This window comes from Globicephala melas, chromosome 13 (assembly GCF_963455315.2).
Source record: "Globicephala melas chromosome 13, mGloMel1.2, whole genome shotgun sequence".
Taxonomy (NCBI): Eukaryota; Metazoa; Chordata; class Mammalia; order Artiodactyla; family Delphinidae; genus Globicephala; species Globicephala melas.
In genome coordinates this window covers 68,920,547-68,943,094 of record NC_083326.1, presented here as the reverse complement: position 1 = coordinate 68,943,094, position 22,548 = coordinate 68,920,547, and the positions used below count along the sequence as shown (strand labels likewise).

The window sequence follows — 22,548 nt, the reverse complement described above, 5'->3', positions numbered from 1 at the left end:
CAGGCCAGGGTCACCCGGAGGCTCAGTCCGGCTGGTCCTGTGCCTTCCTGTCCGGTGACCTCTGTCGGGCCTGGAGAACAATGCCTAGGAAAAGAAGGAAACAGTCTCCCTGGGCTCGGATGTGAACCATGCCCTGCCCAGATCAGGGGGAGGACAGACATCCCGCAAGACCCCCACCTGTGGCAGACTGAGTGCTCCCCTGGGGCCTGAGTCCCCTGTCCTTGGGGAGGGTGCGGACACGCCCTACCCTAACCTGTGGCCCGGCCCGGGTGCTGCCAAACTATTGGAAGAGAGTTTCTGCCTCCTCAGAAGGGGCCAGGCAGGAAGAGAAGGGAAACACATTTCTCAGCTACTCTGGGCTCAGATGCAACCACCATTAGTCACCATTAATCACACATCTACTGTGTGCCGTGAGGTCCCATCCCTCTTGTGCCCAAGGCCCTCCCCTGCCCCCCATCAAACCCACCCTCCTGACTTGAGTGTGATGACAAGCCCTGAGTGGTCCGGCCCCTCCTGCTTGGACAGGCTCTCCTCCCACACAACCCCTTCCTGTTTCTGGAACTTGCCAGCTCAGTCCTGCCTCAGGGCTCCTGCTCTCCCCTTGTCTGGAACACCCTTCCTGCAGAGCTGGACCAGACTGGCTCCAGGGTGTGGGAACCTATTAAATATTCAGGAATTCTGCAAACCGGCTGACAGCTGACATTACAGCTTGACATGGGCCATGGTGGGAGTATTTACACCACGGGAATCGGCAAATGCTCTAAGCCGAACTTTCCCCCTCCCTGGAGAGCCAGTTGTTGAACGGCTAGCAGCACACCACTGACTGACTCCTCATGATTCAGGGCTCAGCTTAACCATCACCACCTCACAGAGGCCTCCCTGGTGGCCCCGTCTAGAACCTCTCATGCCCATCCCCTTCTGATTCTCTGTTTGCAGCCCTGCTCACCCTGTGACATTCTTCTTGTTTGTTGTTTGTCTGTCGGTCTGTCCCCTCCCCTAGAATGCAAGCTCTGTGAGGGCAGGAGCTTTTGCCTATCTGGTTGCCCACTGCATCTCGGCACCTAGAACAGCATTGCCGCATGGTAAGTGCTTGATACGCGTTTGTTGAATGAATAAATATGCCGGGCATTTTGCATTCAGACTTTACTACCATGCTTTCAGTATTATTTTGAACCTCACCTCAATCCCTCACTGTAGTTCAGGGATTCTCAACCTTGGCACTTTTGGCATTTGGGGCTGGATAATTCTTTGTCGGGGAGGAGGTGGAGTGAGGACAGCCACTGTGTGCTGTAGGACGTTTAGCAGCACCCCTGGACTCTACCCTAATGCCAGTAGTGCCCTCCTTCCCTGCAGCTGTGGCAACCAAAAATGTCTCTAGACACTGGCAAGCATCCTCTGGGAGGGCACATCACCCCAGGGTAAGGACCACGGCCAGGGCCCTCAGGGAGCAGTGTTACTCTCCCCAGTTTGCCAGACACTGAGGCTGGGAGAGGTGCTGGGACGTGGCTGAGGGTCCCCTGTGGGAACAAAGAACGACTCCCCTCCAGCTGATTCCAAAGCCCTCGCTCTCACCAACCTACCCTGCTGCTTGCTGCCTCTAGGGCACAGGGCTCAGCAAAGCTCTGAGAGGGGCACAGGGATTACACCTGTGTTGTGGGTCCTGTAACCTGTGATTCACCTGCCCACGGTCACACAGCACCCAAGTAGCAGAGCTGGGATTCGAACCCAGGCCTCTGTGACAGCTAAGCCCTCCCACCCTCACCTGGAGCAGGGACCTCGCTTACTCACTCCCTGGCACATTCTCTCTCTCTCTCTCTCCCTCTCTTTCTCTCATGCTTGCTCTCTTCCTGTTTAGCCCGAGCCTGCCAGGTTCCTGAGGCCCCACCCGAGGTGCCAGACATGGGGGTCTAACTTCTTTATTGCCAGCTCCCAGACTGTTTATGGCTGGCACAGGCTCCTATCAAAGTGCTCGGGGGCCGTGGGTCAGCTCATTTCACAGATTCCTTCCACGAGAAGGCTGACCCTTCCTCATGTGAATCAGAAAACTGTTCCTTCAGAGCCTAGGAGAGATGTCAAGTGAAAGAAAAATACCAGAGCATTGCCATCCCACCACCAGGGACCTGGGCCTCACCATGGCTGCCCACACCAGGCTGGGGCCAGCTCACCAAGGTCCACACGCGGTCTGACTGCCCCCCACAAGGACGGGGTCTGACAGTGAGGCCTCAGACAGCTGCTGCAGAAGCAGCAGGTTCCAGCCCAGCCCTGCCCTAGGCCATGTGACATGTACTGAGCATGGCCCCAGGCGCCGGGCCCCGTGCTAGGGGCCTGATGTACAGACTGGCGTGGCTCCCCTCCAGCCGGCATGACTCCATAGCCCAGGACAGGTCACATGGCCTCTCTGCTATTCATTTCCTCGCCCTTAAGACAGGACAAACGCTAGCAGCAACACCATCTTGCACTTTGAAGGGTCTTATGACACTACAAATGAAACACCGGGCATACAGCAGGAGGTTAATAAAAGCTGGTGCTGGCACAGCGCTTCCTCATTGTTGGGCAGTCTTCTGAGCATCTACTCAGGCATATATTAACTCACCGAATCCTCCCCCACCCCCGCCCCACCCATGAGGTATGAACTATTATCCTCTTTCCCTGATGAGGAAATGGAGGCACAGAGAAGTTCAGTAGCCTACCCAAGGTCACACAGCTGGGAAGTGGAGTTGCTTGGGTTTGAACCCAAGTAATCTGCCAGAGCCTGTGCTCTTAACCACATCATTATAATCATCCTATTATTTAGCTAAAGTCATCCCATTTAGTCTTCATAATACTTCCATGAGATATGCACTATTTTTTTTTTCCTTTTTTCAATTTTATGAGGAAACCAAGCTGGAAGCACTGAAGAGGTGATAGTCACATAGCTCAGAAGAGTCAAAGAGCCAGGCCTGAAATCTAGGCCACCCATCTGGCAGGATCTGGTGCTACTGTGGTTTCCCCAAGGTCAAGAATCATCTCCTATACAGCCTATACCTCCTGTAGCTCTGAAAGAGGAAGGGGAACAGTGCTGCTGTCATCAGGAATGTGTGTCCTCCATTGGTGCTTCCTACAAAAGGTTTGGAAACTTCTGGTTTAAGAAGACCTGGACTCTGGTTTGCACAGGCTCAGCAAAATCAGATCCTAGCTCCCAGGTGAGGGGTCAAGAGGCAGTAAGGCAAGGTCAAGGCTGAAGTTCAGCTATAGTGAAATCCTTGCTGTGCAGCTGTGCTGTGTGACCTTGGCTGAGTTGCTTGCCCTCTCTGGGCCTTGGATCTCTCGGTTGGAAAACGTTGTGGAGAAGGGGCACAAAAATGAGAAAAGTTTTTTTCCCATTCTATAATTTTGCCTAAACGTTCACCTTCGTGCTATTTCAAGAGTGAAAATTACAAGCATATTTTCCAGGATATCCATCTACCATGACACTGCAGCTTCACCCTCCGTCACGTCTGGACATCTCAGTTGCCAACACAAATCTACCCAGTATCTCCACATACGCACACCCTGGCAGGAAAAATTGGGTCAGCAGACAGTGGCCCATGGCAGCCGGCAAAATAAGCTCTCAAACACTTTCCACAGCAATGCTGCCGCAAAGATCTGCTGGAATGGACAAAGTAGGCCTTCTAAGAAGTTCTGAACTTCCACTCCTCCCAAAATGGCCACAGAGGCCCTGGCAGAGAGCTGACCCACAGAACCGCCCCTTGGTGGGTGCTCTGGGGCTAAAAGCATCCTCTTTCACAGCTGTCACATAAAGGGGAGCAGGCAGTGAGCACCCAGGCTTCCTCTGAAGCATTGAAAAAGCAGGGGAGAAAGGGACGCACCAAGAGGATGATGGGGAATTCCCTGGGGCAAGAGAGGTGAGCCTCCTACCCAGGGAAGGTGAGGGGTTGAGGGGCACCAAACACAGACAGTTCAAGTTTCAAGACCAGTTTCTCTATCTGTGGAAACCATCAAACCCTCCCAAACGCACCCCAGGAAGAAGGACCAAAAAAACCAAAATGTGGGTGAACCCAGCCCCTCTCCCTGTTCTCAGCCTGAACGTGGACAGGGAAGGGACAGAATCACCATTCCATCCTCTGCAGGATCTAACTTCAAAAATCTTGCGCACAGAGTAGGGAGGCAAGGGGCCTACTGAAAACTGGGACACCAGTTTTTGCAGGCTTAAAAACAGATCAATTTTACTCTAAAGTTTAAAATGAAACATGTTCCTGTTTGGGAAAAGAATTTCATTAGGAGGAAAATATAATATAAAAATACCCATTTAGAAAGAATATGCTATTAATTCTTAGCACTCTATGCAGAAAGGAAAATTGCATTTTTATCTAAATGGTTTTTCTGCATAAGCCATTTACAATATTCTTTGCCTCTCTATACTAGGCCCTGCTACCATTAGTAGTGGGACGACCAGGCTGAGGACTGAAATCGCCCTCAAACACATTTAATACATAACCCCTGAAAATCTATTCCAACAGGGACCTCAGCAAACAGGCCCAGCATTCCTTTTTTTAAGGAAGAAATAAATATTGCTGAGGGGGTTGGGAGTGGTGTGCTGATGGGAGAGGAAGGGACAAGATGGTTTAAGTTAAAAGCAAGCGCTCTGGGTCCCTTTAGCCAGCTTTAAAATTGCAACCGATTTTTGGCTGCATGATTGCAACCATTTGACTGCCTGCGTGTGTATCCACCCCGAACACACACACACACACACACACACACACACACTCACCGGTTTCCATCAAACAAGCAAACAAGGAAAGGATGAAATTCAGGATACGAAAACAAACTATTTTTAAACACTAAAGCAAACACACCAAGATAGCAATACTGCTATTTTCCCATTAAACTAAGTTTCTCTCAATTTGAAAAGTGAGAATAATCTAAACAATACTTCCAAACAAACTGCAGGGAGCTTGGGTGTTGCGGCCTCCGACGGCTTTAACAATGGAAAAATCCCCTCCGTAGAGAAGCAAAAACACAGGCGGGGACGGGGCCGGTCGGTTTTGCCACGTCCTGCCACGTCCCACCAAACGGGTTCCCCCAACATGCCTGAATGCCCAGTGGTCTCCAACTTCAAAATGCAATACTTTTTCTTTTTTCCAAAAAGTTGTTTTTTGCTTTTTGTTTTTTTAAAAAAAGTCTTCGAGCTCTTTCTCTCTTGGATTTCCAAAATAACTACTTACTTAATACCAAATGTCGGGGAGCTAAATTAATTCATTAAGGAAATGCAAGGGCTGTGATGGACACGGAGCGTGGGGCCCCCTGTGATTTAGCTGCCATGAGCCAGAACGTCTTGGGCTGCTCTCTTCCGGCAAAGCTCAGTCCATAAATTCTCCCTTTCAAACCAGGAGCCCAGAAATGTCATAATTATAGCTGATACAGGTAACAGGTGTGCCCCTCTGTTCCTCCCACCTCTGCCACCGCCTTCCAGACAAGCTGCTGGAAGATTTAGTGGTCTAGTCAGGGGTGTCGTAATTACCGGAAACGATTCTGGTTTTAAGGGTTAGATAAAGACCCTCTCCAAATTTAAGGCCAGACCGATGTCCATTAGACTTTAACGGGCCCACATAAAAAAAGAAATTGTATCCTCATCTCTCCAAATGCCTGTTTTCCCAGCGCCTCAAGTTCATTTCAGGCTGGCCCAGCGCCGAAAATACTCCTGTCCAGCCCTCGCTCTGCAAAGGCAAGGACTCAGTAGAAACTGACGTTCAAGGAATTAAGCAACTGGGGAGGGGAGGGTGGCTCAGGACACCCATTTGCTCTACAACTGTTAAGCCAAAATCTGTCGTTTAAAAAATAATAATAAAAGTGGAATTTTAACCCATCATCCAGAGACAGAGAGACAGGAAGGCTGGAGGGAGCCCAGGAAGAAAGGGAGGGGGTGTACCCAGCGATGCCTGGCTAAACAGCCCGCCATCAGGAATGACACACTCTCCCCTTCTGAGACTCGGTGTTCGGAAAGGCCAAAGCTGCAGGCTGTTTTGCTCTGGTTTTCTTTTTCCCAGCTTTCGAGACTTACGCATACTTTTTCTTCCTTCTTTGGAAGTCAAACCACGCGTTTCCTTAAAAGTTACACACACACACACACACACACGCACACACGCACGCACAAACACCCAGCACCACCGTTTGTCAAGGAGCAGCATGGAAGGTGCCCCAGAGAGGTTTAAGATTCTTTACTCTTCTCCACGTCTGTGCTCAGCTCCCAGTCAATTAAGAATTAATGCTTGAAAACTTTCCGGGGACCAAGACACCAGAAGGAAGCCGATGGATGTTCTTTGGCCGTGTCCAAGGCTCTGGGGGGCTGAGTTTGTTGGATTGGGCTTTTCCTCCCTCCTCCCAGACAAGTGATGCTTGGAGGGGCCTCGCCCTCCCTTCCTGTCCTGAGGAAGTGGTGGGAACCTCAACTGGGGGCCTTTATTCCGTGACGGCCAAGGGGGCCCATTAGTGCACACAGTCACACACACACACATACACACACACACTTCTAATCCCGGCAAAATGCTTCACACACACTGAGCACAAAATAAATGCTTATTAACTAAACTGACCCCAAATGGTGAAACGTACAAGTAAATTAATCACGCCTCTCCTGGAGGCCTAACAGGATTACAAATTCGGCAAAAATTGACCACACGGAGATCAATAAGCTTCTACTTAAAATTGAACAGGGCCAAAACTTTGCATGAGCTGCTTCTTGGGGAAAAAATTAATTTATTTTTTCGTTTCTTATTAAGACTTCTCAGGCCTGTGTGTGTTCATGTGTGTGTGTGTGCACTCATGTGTATACTCGAGTAGGGGTGCGCATGCCTGCGTGCACAAGCAGAAACCGGCAAAAGGCATCCAGAGCTTTATGCCCAGACAATTTAGAAATAGTCACGGCATAAGGATCGTGAAATTGCTCCTGTTTAAAAAAGCCAAATTTTGGTCCACAGCCTCCCTTCCCTCAAATACTAAACAACCACCAAAAGTTACATCGCAGGAGATGAAAATGGTCAATTTGCTTTGAGCCAATTAGGCCTGCTGATGGCTGGACCGTGGGTCCCCTGAAGGGGAGGAAAGTGAACCTCTAATTCATCCAGCTCCTTTCCACACTCGGCTTATCTCGAGTCAGGGAAATCTTCCTCTTGCTGAATTTGTCATCTACTTGCCTTCCCTTTTTGCCTACTATTCAGAAAATGGAAAAAAATGTATGTATTGTGTGGGAGGGCACTGCTTGCGTTTTAAGACAGTGGGACCTGCCTGCAAGGTCTGTAATAGGCAAGGTTATCCCTAAAGAGGCTCAGTGCTGGGAGAGAAGCATCAGTGGTCACTTTACGGGGTCATCAGGGAAAAGGTCACTCCTTTTTCCCACCCCCATCGTCCCTCTTTTATGGAAAGATCTGGGTGCATCTGTGAAACTCTATGCTTCTGCAGCAGGTCTCGTGGGACCAGCTTCTCTGCAGGAAAAGTTAGCCACAGCCACATTATGAGGCTCGATCCACCCAGGGCCCATCTGGGTCTTCATACCCGCGCCCCACGCCCCGGCACCGCATGGCTAGCTTGGCCACTAACTACACAGAAAGGGGCTCTGACTGCTAAGAGACCCATGACGTGGTCATCCGCCCCAGGCTGGGTTCCCCACATCTATTTCCCCCATACATCTGCGGTCACATGGAAGCCCCAGGCCCAGCAGGGAGAGCTGGGCCAAGAACTTTCTGTCCTTTATGATGGCCAACACCAGCCCCCAAGCAATTCCCTCACTCCCAGCCTCGCCCAGGAGGTGTTACTATAAATGACTTCCACACTTACAAATTATTTTCCACTCCTAAACCCTGTGTCGGTAAATATTTCGACTCATAGGGACACACTTCTCCCCTCTCCATCCATCCCTTGATCACCTGCCCCCGCCCCCGGAGAAAATAAACTGCACCCCCATCTCCATCCAGTCTTCCTAACTGGGGCTGTTTCTCTCTCTGCCTTCCGGCTCAGAGGAAAGGACAGAGTGTCCACATCAGGACTCAGGCCCTTGAATTTCAAGGACTTTTCCAATAGCCCATGCGGTCAGGGTAGAACCCGCTTACTTCCAGTGAACACTCAACCAAGCCTGGCTTTCTCTGGAAGGCTGAGCTCTGGGGATTTCAAAGCAGGCTATGTTTTCTGCCGACTTCCCCAGCCCTTCTCTGATCATAAGATGGTCCCTCAGAAGTATTTCATTCCTGGTGGTCGTTGCCAATCACTCGACAATATTTGTGTTCCCAGATCCAAGGGCATCTGAAAAACACTGCTTCATGGTAACTTTAAAGGGTCATATCTTTTCCGCATCTCACCCTGCCCTGGATGATTGGACGAACAGGGGGCAGGGTGTGTGTGTGTGTGTGTGTTGTGTACAAGTGCGTGTGCGTGTGCGTGTGTGTGTGTCTCCTCTCATTGCAGGAGCTCCCAAATATGACCAGGGGCACCACCAATGGGTCTCTCAAACTGGGGACAGACAGAGTCCTCCAGTCGTACCAGGCAAAGCCAGCTGGGTCAGAAAGGCCCAAGCCCACCTCATTCCAGTGAAAGTGTTGACCCAAGCTCTGAGAGCAAATGAAACCTTCGTGCCCAAACACTCTTTAAATTATCATCAGCAGTTAGAAGGGAAAACTTATTTTAAGTCCTCAGATTGCATCTCCGGGCCACTTAGTTCTCACAAGATGGTCTGCTGGAAGAGGGAGCAGGGTGGGGTAAGGCCCAGAAGGGTCTCAGCACCCAGGTTAGTCCGCATCTCCTCTGAAGGCATGACAATGTCGTCTATTTCTGAGTCTCCCTGGAGCGGGGTTTTGACACGTGCAGGATAAAAACAAGAGCCGGTTCCCTCCAACTTTCCAAAGACCATCCGCGTCAGTGGGCCCCAAAGATGCCTTCACAGAAGGGTCTCCTTGTTTTCCTAAATCATTTTCCAACACACCTGATTCACTTAAACTGAACACTAGCAGAGGTAAGTCATACTGAGACCCAGAAAATCAGAGATCTCTCCTAAGAATCGGAATCCCAGGGCCAATTGTTCCATGAAGAAGCCAAGATCTTCCACAGAGATGTCAAAGACAGGAAGAAGACAGAGCCTTTGGGTCACACAATCCATCCTACCAGCTACAGAGGAAGTGGGGCGAGCTGAGTTCGCTGGACCCCTGAGCTTTAATGATCAGAACGTAAAAACCTGCTTTCCCCCTACCATGTGAGTTTGTGTTGGGATGTTTATTGGAGGTTCCCCCTCTTGGGGGAAAAGTCTATCCCACATAAGATGCTCCATCTGGGACATTCAGAGAGCCAGTTTGTTATCATGAATGCGCTAAGCCCTCCAAACTGTTAAATTCAATTGCCGCTATGTTTAAAGGGCATCTGGGTCCTTACGATGATGCATAAATTGTGAAAGGATCAGCACACGACCACTATAAAGTTCTCCCTCCGATCCTGCTTGGCGAGGATGCGGAGGTGATGAAAACCTACCAGCTTTCTCAGCCAAGAAGGAAAAGGAGAATTTGGGATGCTGGGGCTACGATGGACCCCCCCAGCAGTAGGTATCAGGGATGCCAGGTCGAAGTGGCCTTGCGGGGCCAAAACTTGAAGCTATCAGGGCCCACAAAGAGCCCCTTGGATTTCATGATGCTGGGGAGCCTCTCCGCCACTCCGCACCCCATGTCCTTTCTGGGCAAACATCATGTTGGGAGCAGACCCTCCACTTGCTTCCCAAACCTCAGAGGTCACTGATTAAAATGCAAGCCAGCAAACAAAGCCTCGGAGTCCCGCAATAATTACCCCCCGTGAGAATGATGGCTCTCAAACGCCCCTCCTCGTTCAAGTATATCAAACTTAACTCTGCTTTTCCATCCCGGTCACAAAATAAGTTGGGGGTTCTGGGCCCCTGAAGTGCACATCCGTGGGGTAGCTTCTTACCCACACCCTAAAGTCACTGATGGCCCCGTGAGGCTGCGTGCGGATGTGTGTTGCCCTGTCACTGGAAGATGGCAGAAAATGATCAGGGCCGCCTCGGCACTGGGCGACCCGTCCAGCAAAACGTGATGTGCGAGGGTCCCAGAACCATCTCTTCCTTCCGGTCCCATTCATGAGTTGAGGAGACCATTGGCTGAGCTGTTGTGCACCAGGACACAGAGGGTCCCTGAAGGCAAAGCTGTGACTAATTCAAAAGCCCACCGTCCTCTCCGCCAAGTCGTTGGTACCAAAAGATTACAATAAAGGAGAGGAATTTCCATAAATGAGAAGCAGCGCCCGCTTCCCACAACTGGGAGGGGGTGTGGGGGAGGGGTGGGTGGGCACCGATTCAAAGATTCCTCTCGCGGTTGGAGAGTGGTGTTAGCTGAACTCAGACAGAGAGACACCTCCACGCGCAAAACTCAGCAAGGGGCGACGTACGTCTGCTACCGAAATACTCCAGATCAAAGTCACCCCCAGCCCAGGAGGCCCGGGAGGCCGAGATTTCATAATTAGGATCTTCAAAATCCTCCTCTATTTTTAGGACTTGCGCTCATTCAGTCCTTTACAGAATCAGAACCTGTCAGCTAAGGCCAAAGAGACTGAAGGTTTAGTTTCTCTCCCTGCCACCGCGCGCCCCCCAACTCTGCTTTTGGAAAGCAGATTAACGGTAAACTAAAGGAGTAGCTGGATGATTTGATGGAAATACACTTGGCCATACATATGTATATGTGCGTACGCTGGGGTGGGGTGAGGGGTTTGGGGGTGGGGGGCTCCTTCCCACGCTGAATTGCATGGGCCCTGCTCTCCTCCTGTGGGCTGCAGATAGACCCAGACCGGACGTGGCACCTCAGCCACACCCTTTCAAGCCAGCCCCCAGACCACTTTGCTGGGCCCCAGGGTGTACCAGAAGGCAAGGAAACTTGAAAATTGTTCCCCAAATGTCTCTCTTCTCAATCAGGCACTCATGTATGTATCAACATGTCCGCCACTAGCAATCAAAACCCACACTCAAATCTGTCCACCCAAGACACGCCTAAAAATAGACATCATCCTAAAACAAACACATCGCTGGGCAAGTCAAAATCTGACTTGAGTCAAAACGATGAAGCTGGGTTATTCCTGCCCTTCCAGACGGAAGACTTGGGTGGAACAAGCAGAAGGGCATCGAGGGAAGAATACAAGGTGCACCCACTAGTTACAGGGGACCCCCCCCAATAGATCCAGGTCCCCTCTGGCACAAGAGGTTTGGGGTTTTTATATTGCAGTGTGCTTGGGAGGCCTACTTGCCCTTACACACTCCCCGCACATTTGATCCTGTTACATAAAGCTATCGACTTTTAATCTCTAAAATGAACCAAACCGAGGCAAATACAGTATTCCTAACTAGAAATATTTACCTCCTAAATGCTTTCGGCAAAGCATATCACTCCCTGGGCAAAGAACACGACCCAAGGTTATTGTCACTCAAGTGGACAGAAAGGTGATTTTGCTAAAGCTTCCAGCATGGAGTGAGTTCAGGAGATCCTGTGAAATCCCAAGGATGCACTCAAGTTTGCCCTTCCAGAGTGGGAAGAATTTCCCTCCTCTAATTTCACCTGGTCCTCCTGGACTGTTTATTAAAGATGTATATTTTATATCAGCAGAGAGTAGCAAGGAACTTCCTGGCAAGGGCAGCCATATTTTCAGGACCTATTAAGATTTTCTTTGGAAATTTAAATACCTCTGTCAGGCAAACAAAATCATATAAGGAATCACAGAATTTCATTTCTAGAAAGAGAAATTAGATTAACCAACCCTCACTCCTTTCCTAGAAATCTCAATAAAATAGAAGTACATTGCAACAGTCTCTTACTTCCGGTCTGAAGGGGCCTCACAAGAAATCTAATTGAATTTAGATTTAAATTAAGAAAGCTAAAGAAAGCAATCCTGAGAAAATGCCTTCAATCTATAAATATTGTATAGATATATATATATAGGAGAATATATAAGTATATATTACATATTAGAAGGCAGAGGCTATTTAAAATCAAAACAGCCAGAAAAATCCAGTGGCAGGAACCGTAAGTTCAACACCAATAAGCTTCAGGCCCTTAGAAATCCTTGTCCTTTATTAATATTTAGTAGAAATGTATAATTGCAGATGCGTGCTAGGTGGGGATTTTATGTCAGGATGCGGGCAAAGAAGACTGGTTTATTACAACCATGAAATATTGAACAAGCACCAAAGAAGAGTAGTAGTATGTCCCAGACTAGCCAGGGAGCAGGCAGACCCAGACCGTCAGCTGCACAAAGGGGGCTATCTGTTTACATTACCCCTGATTAACACCTGCGAAGTTTTGGGTTACATCTTCCGGATGCTGCAAAAGTCACATGAAGGCATGCAACCCGTGCTGGGTGATTTTTGGGGGAAACAGGAGTGCGAGGCTCCATGACTTCCCAAAACCACTTGGAGGGAGCCTTAAAAATTCTCTCCACGGTGTAAGGAGTGAGGGAAAGGACTCAGAACAAGAGCACTAGGAGCCCTCCGGCTCTTACCCCAAGCCTGCCCCATGTCTAAGGAAATTCAATGTTCAAATCCTGCCTGACTAGTATTTCTTAGCACTGCTTACTGTGTTCCGACTGGAACACTGAGAGAAGCATGAAATTCCAAAAATTTCTCCCGCATCACTGTAAAAATATCATACCTCCAAAAAGGGCAGAATTGCATGCAGAAGTGTATACAGAGACCTCTCCCGTTACACGGTGTGTGAAAGAGCGTTTCTAGACATCTCCGGATTTCAAGATAGAGAACAACCAACGGACTAGAAGTTTGGCAATGGTAAACTTATTACGGGAATACAGTTAATTCAAGTTTTGAAAATTGTAAGGGGCTGGGGGGGGCGGGGGACATACTTTTTAAGGCTTAATATCCTTTATCTACAAACTATCATTATTTCTCCTTCCCTGTTTTGAAATTCCTCCATAGCCACACAGCTATTACAAAGATAGGTGGATGATTTTGCAAACTAATTTCAAATTTATGTGATCCTCACTGATTTAATAGATGTCTGAATAGGCCCAAACTCAGGCTGGTTTTTTTGGTTGTTGTTGTTGTTTTTCCCTTTGCACAACCTCACCCTTCCCCCACCCCAACTTTGTGCAAACAGAATCTCATGATGAGACGTAGAGTTTTATGATATAAGAGTTGTTTGGCGGGTTAGGAAGTCAGAGGAAGCATAATTTGGAGAGGATTACTTTCCTGGTTAAAAAAAAAAATCATCATCACGTGTGATTCTGGCCTAGACTTTGTGAGAAGTGTTACTTGCCAGTAGAGTTCCCTCCCCTCCAAAGGACATCTAAACCCCATAAGACAATCTGGGCACGTCCCAGTGGCTACACAGCTCGTGCAGTTCTAAAGACTTATTCGTTCTCTCCAACCTGAGCACGATCATTTTGTTAAAGACCGACTAGTATTTTGTCATTGGAGCGAAGAATTTCAGAAACAGTGTTAATATTTAATCACATTAGTACTGGCGTGTTTTATGGCGTGACAAAATAAAATATCATTACAAAATTGGGCTTTGCCTGAAAGGCGGGGGGCAGGCGGTCAAAGAAAGTGCTCGCTGGGGCTGGAACCTGGAAAAGGTATATTCAAAGCTGCTTCATGGCTGATGGGACCCTGGGCATGTGTTTACGGAAAAGCAGGACGCTTTCCTTTCAATTCTTTTTTTTCTCAACTCTATTTCAAAGTGGTGCACTTCACTCTGATTTTCAGCCAGGGCACTCGGGGGCCCGTTGAAGGCTCTGTGTACCTATTTATACAACATATGCAGATGGAGCTGCAGGGTGTTATCATAATGAAAAGTTTAATCATCCTTATTTACTACCAGTAAGGGAGCAGGAATCATATGCAGATACCTTATAAAGCCGTAACTAGCAGCCCCAAGGCTGTAGAAGCTGCGAGTGACCTCAATTCGGGGCTTTATCTAGGAAACTGTCCTTCCCACATCACAGAGTGGAAAACAAAGGAGGTCAAGTGGGTGTCCCTGCCGAGGCTTCTAAGGCGGCCAGCCCTGAAGCGGGTCCCTGGAGGAAGTTTCCGTCTCCCGTATGCAGGGGAGGGCTGAGTTTAGTATACAGGGGAAATCAACCCCAAAGTGACTAGCATCTGTTTCCAAAAAAATATTTTCCTTCGTCTGACTGTGATAATGAAACAAACAAAACAAAACATTTCTTTAATGACATTTCTTCATTCACAGTCTGCATTTTTTTCTGCAAAGGACATTAGTCAGACTGGGAAGGGAACAGTGCAACACCTTAAAAAAAATCTCGTTAAAACCACCCAATTCCTCTGCACCTAAGGCCCTTCAAACGACTTGCAAGCAAAGCATTACTGTTTTTTCTTTATTAATTCTCTAAATCGTGGGGTTTTTTTTTCTTTTTAACTCTTCTCGCCCCATTTTGGCCAATGTGGTCTTAATTACTGTGGGGGCGGGGGGCGGGGGGGAGTGGGAGAAGGGGGAGGGGGAGGGGCAGCCAGACCAAGCCAGGTAGAAGTGACAGGGGCTGGGATTTGTGCTAACCAGTTATTGATCGGCAGGCCCGAGATGTTGTGTACAAGAAAATAAAAGAGAAGCGGGGCAGAGCAAACAGGATGCTGTGTCCAACTCCATTTTAAAAAGGAGGGAGGGGGGAAAAAGGGAGAGGCAGCGGAGGGTCCCAAACTAACCAATTTATGGCCTTGCCTGGGAGAAGCCTGGAGAATGCTGATGCTGGCCGCAGCGTCTGCTGTGCATGCTAAACACCCAGCTTCAAATGAGAGAGCGGCGTCCCGGGCTGGGCAGTAGGCGAACAAAGAGAAAAGCAGCAAGGCCGCATTCATGAATTAGAAAACGCAAGCGGGAAAGCTACCCGGGACAGGCGGGCGTGAAAGCCTGGAGTTCTGAGGCACCCAACTCCTGCCGCACTTCCCCTCCCCCTCCTCCCGCCCCCATCCCCTTCTCCTAAAACCTACCATCACCTTAAACCCTGGGTCAAGAGATGGCAAGATGCAGGATGTGGACTAGGAAAACTAAGGCAGAGGAAAAGAACCTTAAGAGAAGGCGAGGATGGGGGATGTATTTTTTTAAGACACGGTTAAATCGCCAGCTACTGACTCCATGGTAACATTCAGCCTGGTGAAACCAAGGAAATCCAGTGAGTATTTAAAAGAAAAAGGTAGGCATTGTGGGGGTGGGGGTGGGGGGGTGAGGTAGGAAATGATGTTACGTAAAAAGTCCCCATTAAAAAATAAAATGGATAGCTACCGCAGCCCAGTCGTGTTTGGGTTAAAAAAAAAACACTATTATTATTTTATCGGCAATGGTGGTCCATTTACTGACCCCCACCCCACCCACCTTAAAGGCCTCCAGGCCTGGTGGGGAAAGAGTGCTTAGAATGCAAAGGAGAACCGGGACCGGACATCTGTCACCAAAGCCAGGCGAGATATTGACAAACGCGGGTCCTTTGTGTCTTAAGAATATATATCCATATCCCCATACACAAACGAAGCCCTGGCCGATTGGTCTGGTCTCCGCCAAAGTGGACCCCACTCCAGCCCAGGCCCCCCCATCAAATGTCAGGGAGGTGCACTCTGAAGACTGCCTGCCTCCTACCATCCCGACAGGTCTCCAGTTTTTCAATGAAACTCTAATAGTTAAGAAGAGACAAAACAGTTATTCATTAGGAACAAAGGTCAAATTAGGCGTTGCCTCTGAATGATGCTGCAGACACCAGAACTGGTCACTTTTTTTTCCCAAAGATGCTGGCACACGGAAGGGAACTCAAGCTGAAGGTTGGCTGACTAGGAAAAGGTGGGGAGGCATTAACACAGCTTCCCAGGTGTCCTGCCAGGAAGGGGGGGGGTGGCAAACAACTCCTGAAAAGTGGAACGAGCCTCAATGTTGAAGGTGAGGAGGGGGTCTGAGTGTGAAAGGGAAGGGGCCTAGTGCTCTGGGCACCCAGTAACTCAGCTAAAACTTGAGGGGGTGGGGCTCTACAATAATCGCCAAAGGGCTTCCGCCTAAGTTGTTACCACCCTCTGGAACCAGAATCTACCTGGAAGCACCTGGGGGGAGGGAAGGGGTCTGCCCACAGAGCCCTAGGTGTAACCAAAGGAAGGGCACCCAGCTCTGAACTGGGCATTAGGAAGGCCCTGCGCCCTCCTGACCCCAAGGGACACCACCCTTTCATGGAGCCTTCAAGGCAGAAGCTAAGGCCTGCAATGGGGGTGGGGCGGGTATCCACCAGGTGAGAAGGGAACAGGGAATGAGTGCATATACCTTCTTTGCTGTTGGGGTTCTGGGGTTTGGCCTTCTCCCAGGGTGCCAGCGTCTTGTCCTCGTCTGCGCCGTCCACCAAAGCCTTGTCGGCCGGCAGGTACCAGGTGGCGCTGTGCTCTGCCATCAGCGAGTCCAGATCGATGGTGCTCATGGCGCTCTTGACGGCCTCGGAGCAGCAGCTGCCCAGCTCGCTGTCACCATTCTGCGCACCAGAAGCCCCCACAGCACACTCACCCTTCTTGCCACCTTTGAGCCCCAGGGGCTGGTCCTCAGAGATGCTGAACTGCTGCCTCTGCAGCTGGATCTGTGCCTGGAGGATCTCCAGGGGGTGGATCTCGTCAGGCGGCGGTGCGCCGCTGCTGCTCGTTGGGGTCCGGACCTGCTCCAGGCCCGGCGTGCCGGGATGGCCCGTGCCCCCGCCGCCGTAGCTGTCGGGGGTGGAGGTAGAGGTAGACAAGATGCCCAGGCCAAGCGGGGCTGGGGGCGCCTTCGGTCCATGTTCCCCGGCGCCCAACCCGCGGGGAGGGAGTTTGGGCGAGCCTGTCACCAGAGGGCTCCTACTCGCTTTGGCCAGGGCTGGGGGGTTGTCGGAGCTGGATGACACCTCGTCCTCGTTGGCGTAGCTCGTGCTCACCTCGTCCGAGGCGAACTCGCCCGCGTGCGGGGAACTACCGTCCGACTTTGCCCCACCGTCCAGGGACGCCATGAGGTCCGGCTGGTCCCCCAGGAGCAACTCGGCCCCCTTCCCCCACGAAGGCGACGTGAGCGCCTTCTCATGAGGCGTAGGCGCCCCGCGCGCCTCGCCTGTGGAGCTTCCCCCGACGGCTGCGCCTGGCGCCTGCTGTTGCCCTGGGCTCACTCCAGGCGCGCCCCCGCTGTCCGGCGCTGCCGAGTACTTGTCGAAGAAGGTCCCGGGGCTCACGTGACCACTGTCCCTTTTTCTGCGACCCCGTCCCCGGCCGCCGCCCCCGGGAACCGGCTTGCCGTCGTTCCCCGACGTTGATTCCAGGGTGTAGTTGGGGGAGAGGCTGGTGCCATCTCCCTGGGCGGGCGGATTGGGCGGCCCAGAGGCTTTGGAGCCGCTGCTACTGGTCCCCGACTGGCCTCCGGGCCCTGCGGCCCCAGGAGCAGTCCCTCCCGGGAAGTAATCCGAGCCCGGGTTGCTGGCCATGGCCGCGCCGTCGGTCTCGTTCTGGCTCAGTTTCCTCTTGCCCTCGGGCGGGTTCTTCTTGTTGAAGGTAACGTTGAGGTTGGGGGCTCCAAGGCTGGCGATCATGTTCTGGCAGGCTGTGGAGAGTGCAGCCAGGCAACTCTGGCCGAACAGGTTGTCCTTGGAGCTGGGCTTGTTGAAGGAGCCCAGCGAGAGCGCGCCCAGCTTACTGGCCGAGGTGCGCTGGCTGGGCTGGAAATCAGGCTGCTGCGGGTATGCGCCCCCGCCGCCGCCGCCGCCCGTGCTGCCGCCGCCCCCGCCCGCGCTCGGGGGCGAGTTCACGCCTGGGCCGCTGTGCGGCGTGGCCTGCCGGTTCGCTGCGCCGAACGGGAAGCCAGGCTGGCCCCCGAGCGCTGGCGCTGTGAAATCGGGCGGCTGGGGCCGGCGCTCGGAGGGAGCGCTGGGCAGCCCCACCCCAGCCCCGGGCGACTGCAGCTGCCCCAGGCTGGCCAGGCTGCCCCCGAACTGCAGGCCAGGGGAGGGCAGCGCGGGCACGTGGCCCTCTCCGGGCATCCTCAGCGGCTCCTGCAGAGAGCCCCGGAACAGCACCCCCGAGCCACCGGGCGGAGGGGGCGGCGCCAGTCCGGGGTCGTGCGGGCCGCAGTCAGCGGGCAGGCCTGAACCTCCCATCCTGCGGGGCAGCAAGTCACCCGGCGGCGGGTGCGGACCTGGGAACCATGCACTCTCCTGCGCCAAGTGCTGAGCCTGCTGCTCGAACGTGCCCAGGCGCCCGGCGCCCGCGCCGCCGCTTTCGCGCTCGAAGTTCGGCTGGGCCAAGCCGCCCACTGGGCCGCTGTGCACCAGGCCGCCCTGGCCCACGTCCCCGGGGTGGCCTAGCTGGGCCAGGTTGGGCTGGCGCAGCCGCTGCTGCTGATTCCGCGACGCCATCTGCTTGATCATGAGGGCCGCGTTTTGGCGTTGCTGCTGCTGTTGCTGCTGCTGCTGCTGCTGCTGCTGTTGCTGCTGCTGCTGCTGCTGCTGCAGGGACTGGTGGTCCGGGGCCGGATGCTGCAGGGGTGGCCCCGAGGGGAAGCTGTCGGGCACAGGCGGCGTGAACTCGCCGGGTAGGCCGGAATAGGCTGAGGGCGAGAGGTGGTTGTCCAGAGCGCCGTTGTGCATGCTGCCGTTCCACGAAGCGCAGCGATCCACTCCCGCGCTGCCCGGGAAGTCAAAGCGCGGCCTCTTGGCCACATTCATGTAGGGGGGTGCGTCGAAATGCTGCAGCCGCTGGTTGGGCGTCTGCTGCGGAGGAGGGTGCTGCATGTTGAATACAGGCTCAGAATAAGGGTGCATGCTCCGGTTCTCCAGACGGTGGATGGGGTACTCGAACTGCGCGTGTTGGCTGGGCAGCATGGGGCCCCCGTCCTGCAGGCCGCCGCTGGGCGTGCCCGCCTCGCCCTGCTGGGGACGCGGGAGCGCAGGCGGACACGAATTTTGCCGGACCAGAAGCCCAGGCGGCGGCGGCGGCGGCGGCTGTTGCTGCTGCGGAGGCGGCGGCGGCGGCGGCTGCTGCGGGGGCTGCTGCGGAGGCGGCGGCGGGGCCTGCTGCGGAGGCTGCATTAACGGGTGCCTGGAGCCTACTGCAGGCTCCAGACCCACGGGCATCTTGCGGGTCCCGCCGAACCTCTCGAAGAACACTCCGTGCTGCTGCTGCTGCTGTTGCTGCTGCTGGGCGTGCATTTTGGACAAGCCCACCATGCCTGCAGCTCTAGGCATGGCCGAGGCACCCGGGAAAGAGCTCCCGGGAACCTGACGACCCGCTGCATAATGAGGCAGCTGCCCCTCAGAATCAGAGGGGGAAAACATGTCGAAATGTCCCGAGGGCGGCTCGCCCGGGTAATTGTATTCCAGCGAGTCGACGGCTCCTTGGTTCGCCACCCTCCGGGGCTCCAGACTGTGGGAATCGGAGCCACTGGAGGCGGGCAGGCCATGGAAGGAGGCGGCTCGGTTAGGGCTCTGGTCCAGCGGCAAGCATGGGGCAGGCACGGCGTGGCCTGAGGCGCCCGAACTGTGGAAGTCCGGGAGGTTCCCAGGTCGCTGCGGGCCGAAGCTCTCCGGCCCCTGGCTCTCCGCCAGGTGATCATAACCCTCGGCGAAGGGCGGCTGGCTGCCCAGGCCGCCGGCCGCGCCGCCGTAGCCGAGCAGACGACCCCCGTGCAGGCACGAGGCCCCAGGATCCGACCCGCCGAAGTTGCCCCCGAAGTGGGGGTGATGTTGGTGGGGGTGGTGGCCTCCCGGGTGGCCGTGGTGCGGCTGTTGGCCTCCAAAGAATCCGTGCACCGGCTGCGCCTGCAGCCCCCCCGCGTGCAACTCCGAGTGGCCGCGCGCGTGAAAGCCATAAGGCTCCATGTTCATGCCCAAGATCGGGGATTCGCCCAGCCCGCTCATGGCAGGGTCCACGGGGCCAGGGGGTCCCCCCGCGTGGAAAGCCGGGGCCTTAAAGTGGGCGTTCATGCTTAGTCCGGCCTCGTTAAAGTTCCTCTCGCCCTGGCCAGCGTTCCTGCTGTTGATCTGGGGCTCGAATTGGTCCAGCCCAAACATACTTGGCGGGGGGCGGGGAGATCAATAGGGCATGACAGCCTGATCTCCGCGGCGCGCCTCCGGCCAGCTACTCGTTCCGGCCCTGGGTTGGGCGCTCCGGGACGCTCAGCAGCGCAGGGACGCAGCGCGCACCGCCACCTCGCCCGGCTTGTGAAGGCTGGGGGTTATCAGCTCCTCTCCCGAAGCTCTCGCTCTGCCCGACGCGGGCCTCTCACATCTTGCGGCGCCGCGGGGCCTCCAGGAGCCGTGTTGGGGGGCCCATGCCCTGGGACGTTAGCACGGCCGCGGGTGGGTTTGCGGGGAGGGGACGGAGCTGCGGGTGACTGAAGACAAAAAGTTAAGTGGGGGGAAGGAGTCGGGAAGGAGGGAGGGAAAGCAGAGCAATCACCTTCTTAAGTCCGATCGGTTTGGGTGGGGAGCCCCTGGACGCTGCCTGAAGCCTCCCGGAGTCCGTGGCGGAGTTGCTAAGGGGCCAAGCAGAGAGACCCTTCAAAGCCGTGGCTGGCGCCGGGGCAAAGACCGAGCGGTCCCTCCCCCCTCCCCCCGGAGTCCCCGCGCTCCGCAGCCCGAGCCTCAGCCAAGCAGGATCCGCTCGCACAGTCCCCGTCGGCCCGAGCAAGCGGCTACTGCTTCTTCAGGCAGTCGGAGGACTGGAGGCTCCGCTCTGCATCACCGGTGCCGGTCCCAGAGCCGAGAGCTCAGCGGCGCTGAGGAGGAGGCGGGTGCCCGGGGTTGAAACCGAGGGTTGGTGGAAGGCGCGGCTCCCCTGTTCCGCGGCGGGTGCGCTGCACCCCGGCGCGCCGCTTCGCGGCCACGTCCGCCGCCTGACGCTTCTGTCCTCCGCTGTTAGGTCTCTGAGTTCGCAGGGATCTCCGCGCCCCGTTCCAGGCGCGGGCGGGCAGCAAAACGAGGGGTTGGGTCGCTCCAAGGCTAGGGTTCCCTGCCTCCCCGCCAAGGTGCTTCGCAAGTCGCCCTCGGACCCAGGGAGGGGGGCGTACGCTGGTTGGGGGCCACGCTGGGCTAGCAGGCTAAGGCTTTCCGGCTGCGCTCTCGGAGCCCGGAATGGGAGGGAGGCGGGGGCAGCTCTGGGGGGTCCGCGCACCCCTCTCCTGGCTGGCGGGGGGGCTCTGCGTGGGGCGTTCCGAGGGTCTCGGCTCCCCTCTCTGTGTCTGCCTCTCGCCCAGAGCCCGGAGAAGCAGCAACAAGTTTTGCATTTCAGCAATCAATTTCAGCCATTACATTTGCACCAATCAGCGCAGCCCGAGCTCCGGGTCCGGGGCGGGGCCCGCTTTTAAGGTGGTCCTGGGTGCTGACTGCTGAGGCCCCCACCACGAACCCGCACTTCGCCAGCTCGGGGGTCCCCAGCGCCGGTCAGCCTCGGGGTCCGGTGCCAGTGCGCTGCGGGCGCACCCTGGCCTCCTCGCGCATCGGTCTGGAGAGGGCGCAGGCAGAGAATGGCGGGAGCTTGGCTTTGTTCACCCCCCTTCCCATTCACCACAGTTCCCAACTCCCCACCCCCAACTGAAGTGAGACCTGCGGTGTGAGTAAGGGGCGGGGAGGTGGGCGGTAAGCGGTGCGGGGCGCTCAGACAATGGGGTCGCCAGGCAAAGATCCTGGACTCACCGCGGAAAGTCGCTAAGTGTCGACTGCGCTTCAGCTGGAGCGAACCCTCGGCTCTCCACCGCTGTCTGATTACTTGTCGCACCCAAGTTAGCCGGACCTCGGATTTCCCTGGAGGTGAAAGCAGACGGGGAACCCCGAAGTTAGGGATCGCCTCCCTCACTAGGGCGCGCACAATTGTTTCCTATCCCCACTGTCTAGGGTTCCCGGTTCTCAATGGCCGGCTTCCGCCCGGAGGAACCATAACCACTGGGCCACTTTATGGGGGGCATATCGGAGCGGCCCAGCGCCAGAGCGGCCAGGCAGTTAGGAGCCCCGAGAAGACCAGCGCGCAGAGGGCCACACTGGCCGGCCGGAGCACCCTAGTTCAGGCACCCCGGTCAAGGCCCAGGCCCTCTTGGGGCGCGAGGTTGGCCTCCTTAAGAGATCAATTAAACTGAAGAGCCCAAAGAACGGAATTGGGTTGTGATACTAAAATCAATAGGAGTAATTTAATATCTGCCCTGCTCTTTATGAAATATTTATCCCAATAATCTTAGTTAAAATGTTTAGATCTTCCTGATCCCCACTGAGTCTGCAATCTATCTTGCAATTAGAAGTTGGGAGTTAGAGGTGATGGAGGGTAGAGGAAGTATTTATTCTCTGTGCCTGCATGTGTGTATTTTCCTCCCTAAAGCGTCTGTACGGGAGGAAGGGGGAGCAGGCTTTTAATTTTCCTTGCCATAAAATAGCACGAGGCGATTTTGCTAGCAGACCAGCATTCTTAGGAGAAGGGGAGAAAAGGGAACTTTCTTTGAAGTGCCCCTGATATCGCTATTAAATCTAAATAAAATTAAGCATGGTGTATAAAAATGCCTTTTCCCCCCAACAAAAGAAAGTGTTTATCGCCCAAGACTGTCTAGC

General features: G+C 54.0%; 1 protein-coding gene across 1 annotated transcript in view; it reads right to left on the bottom strand.

Moving 5' to 3' along the window:
* The window catches only part of MN1 (MN1 proto-oncogene, transcriptional regulator), a 47,186-nt gene extending 25,948 nt beyond the window's left edge, over positions 1 to 21,238 (bottom strand). The window contains exon 1 of the mRNA XM_030860698.2: positions 16,275 to 21,238. Coding sequence (XP_030716558.1) covers positions 16,275 to 20,025 — 3,751 coding nt within the window. The 5' untranslated portion in view covers positions 20,026 to 21,238. The remainder of the gene's footprint in view (positions 1 to 16,274) is intronic.
* Between the last annotated feature and the right edge of the window lie 1,310 nt (positions 21,239 to 22,548).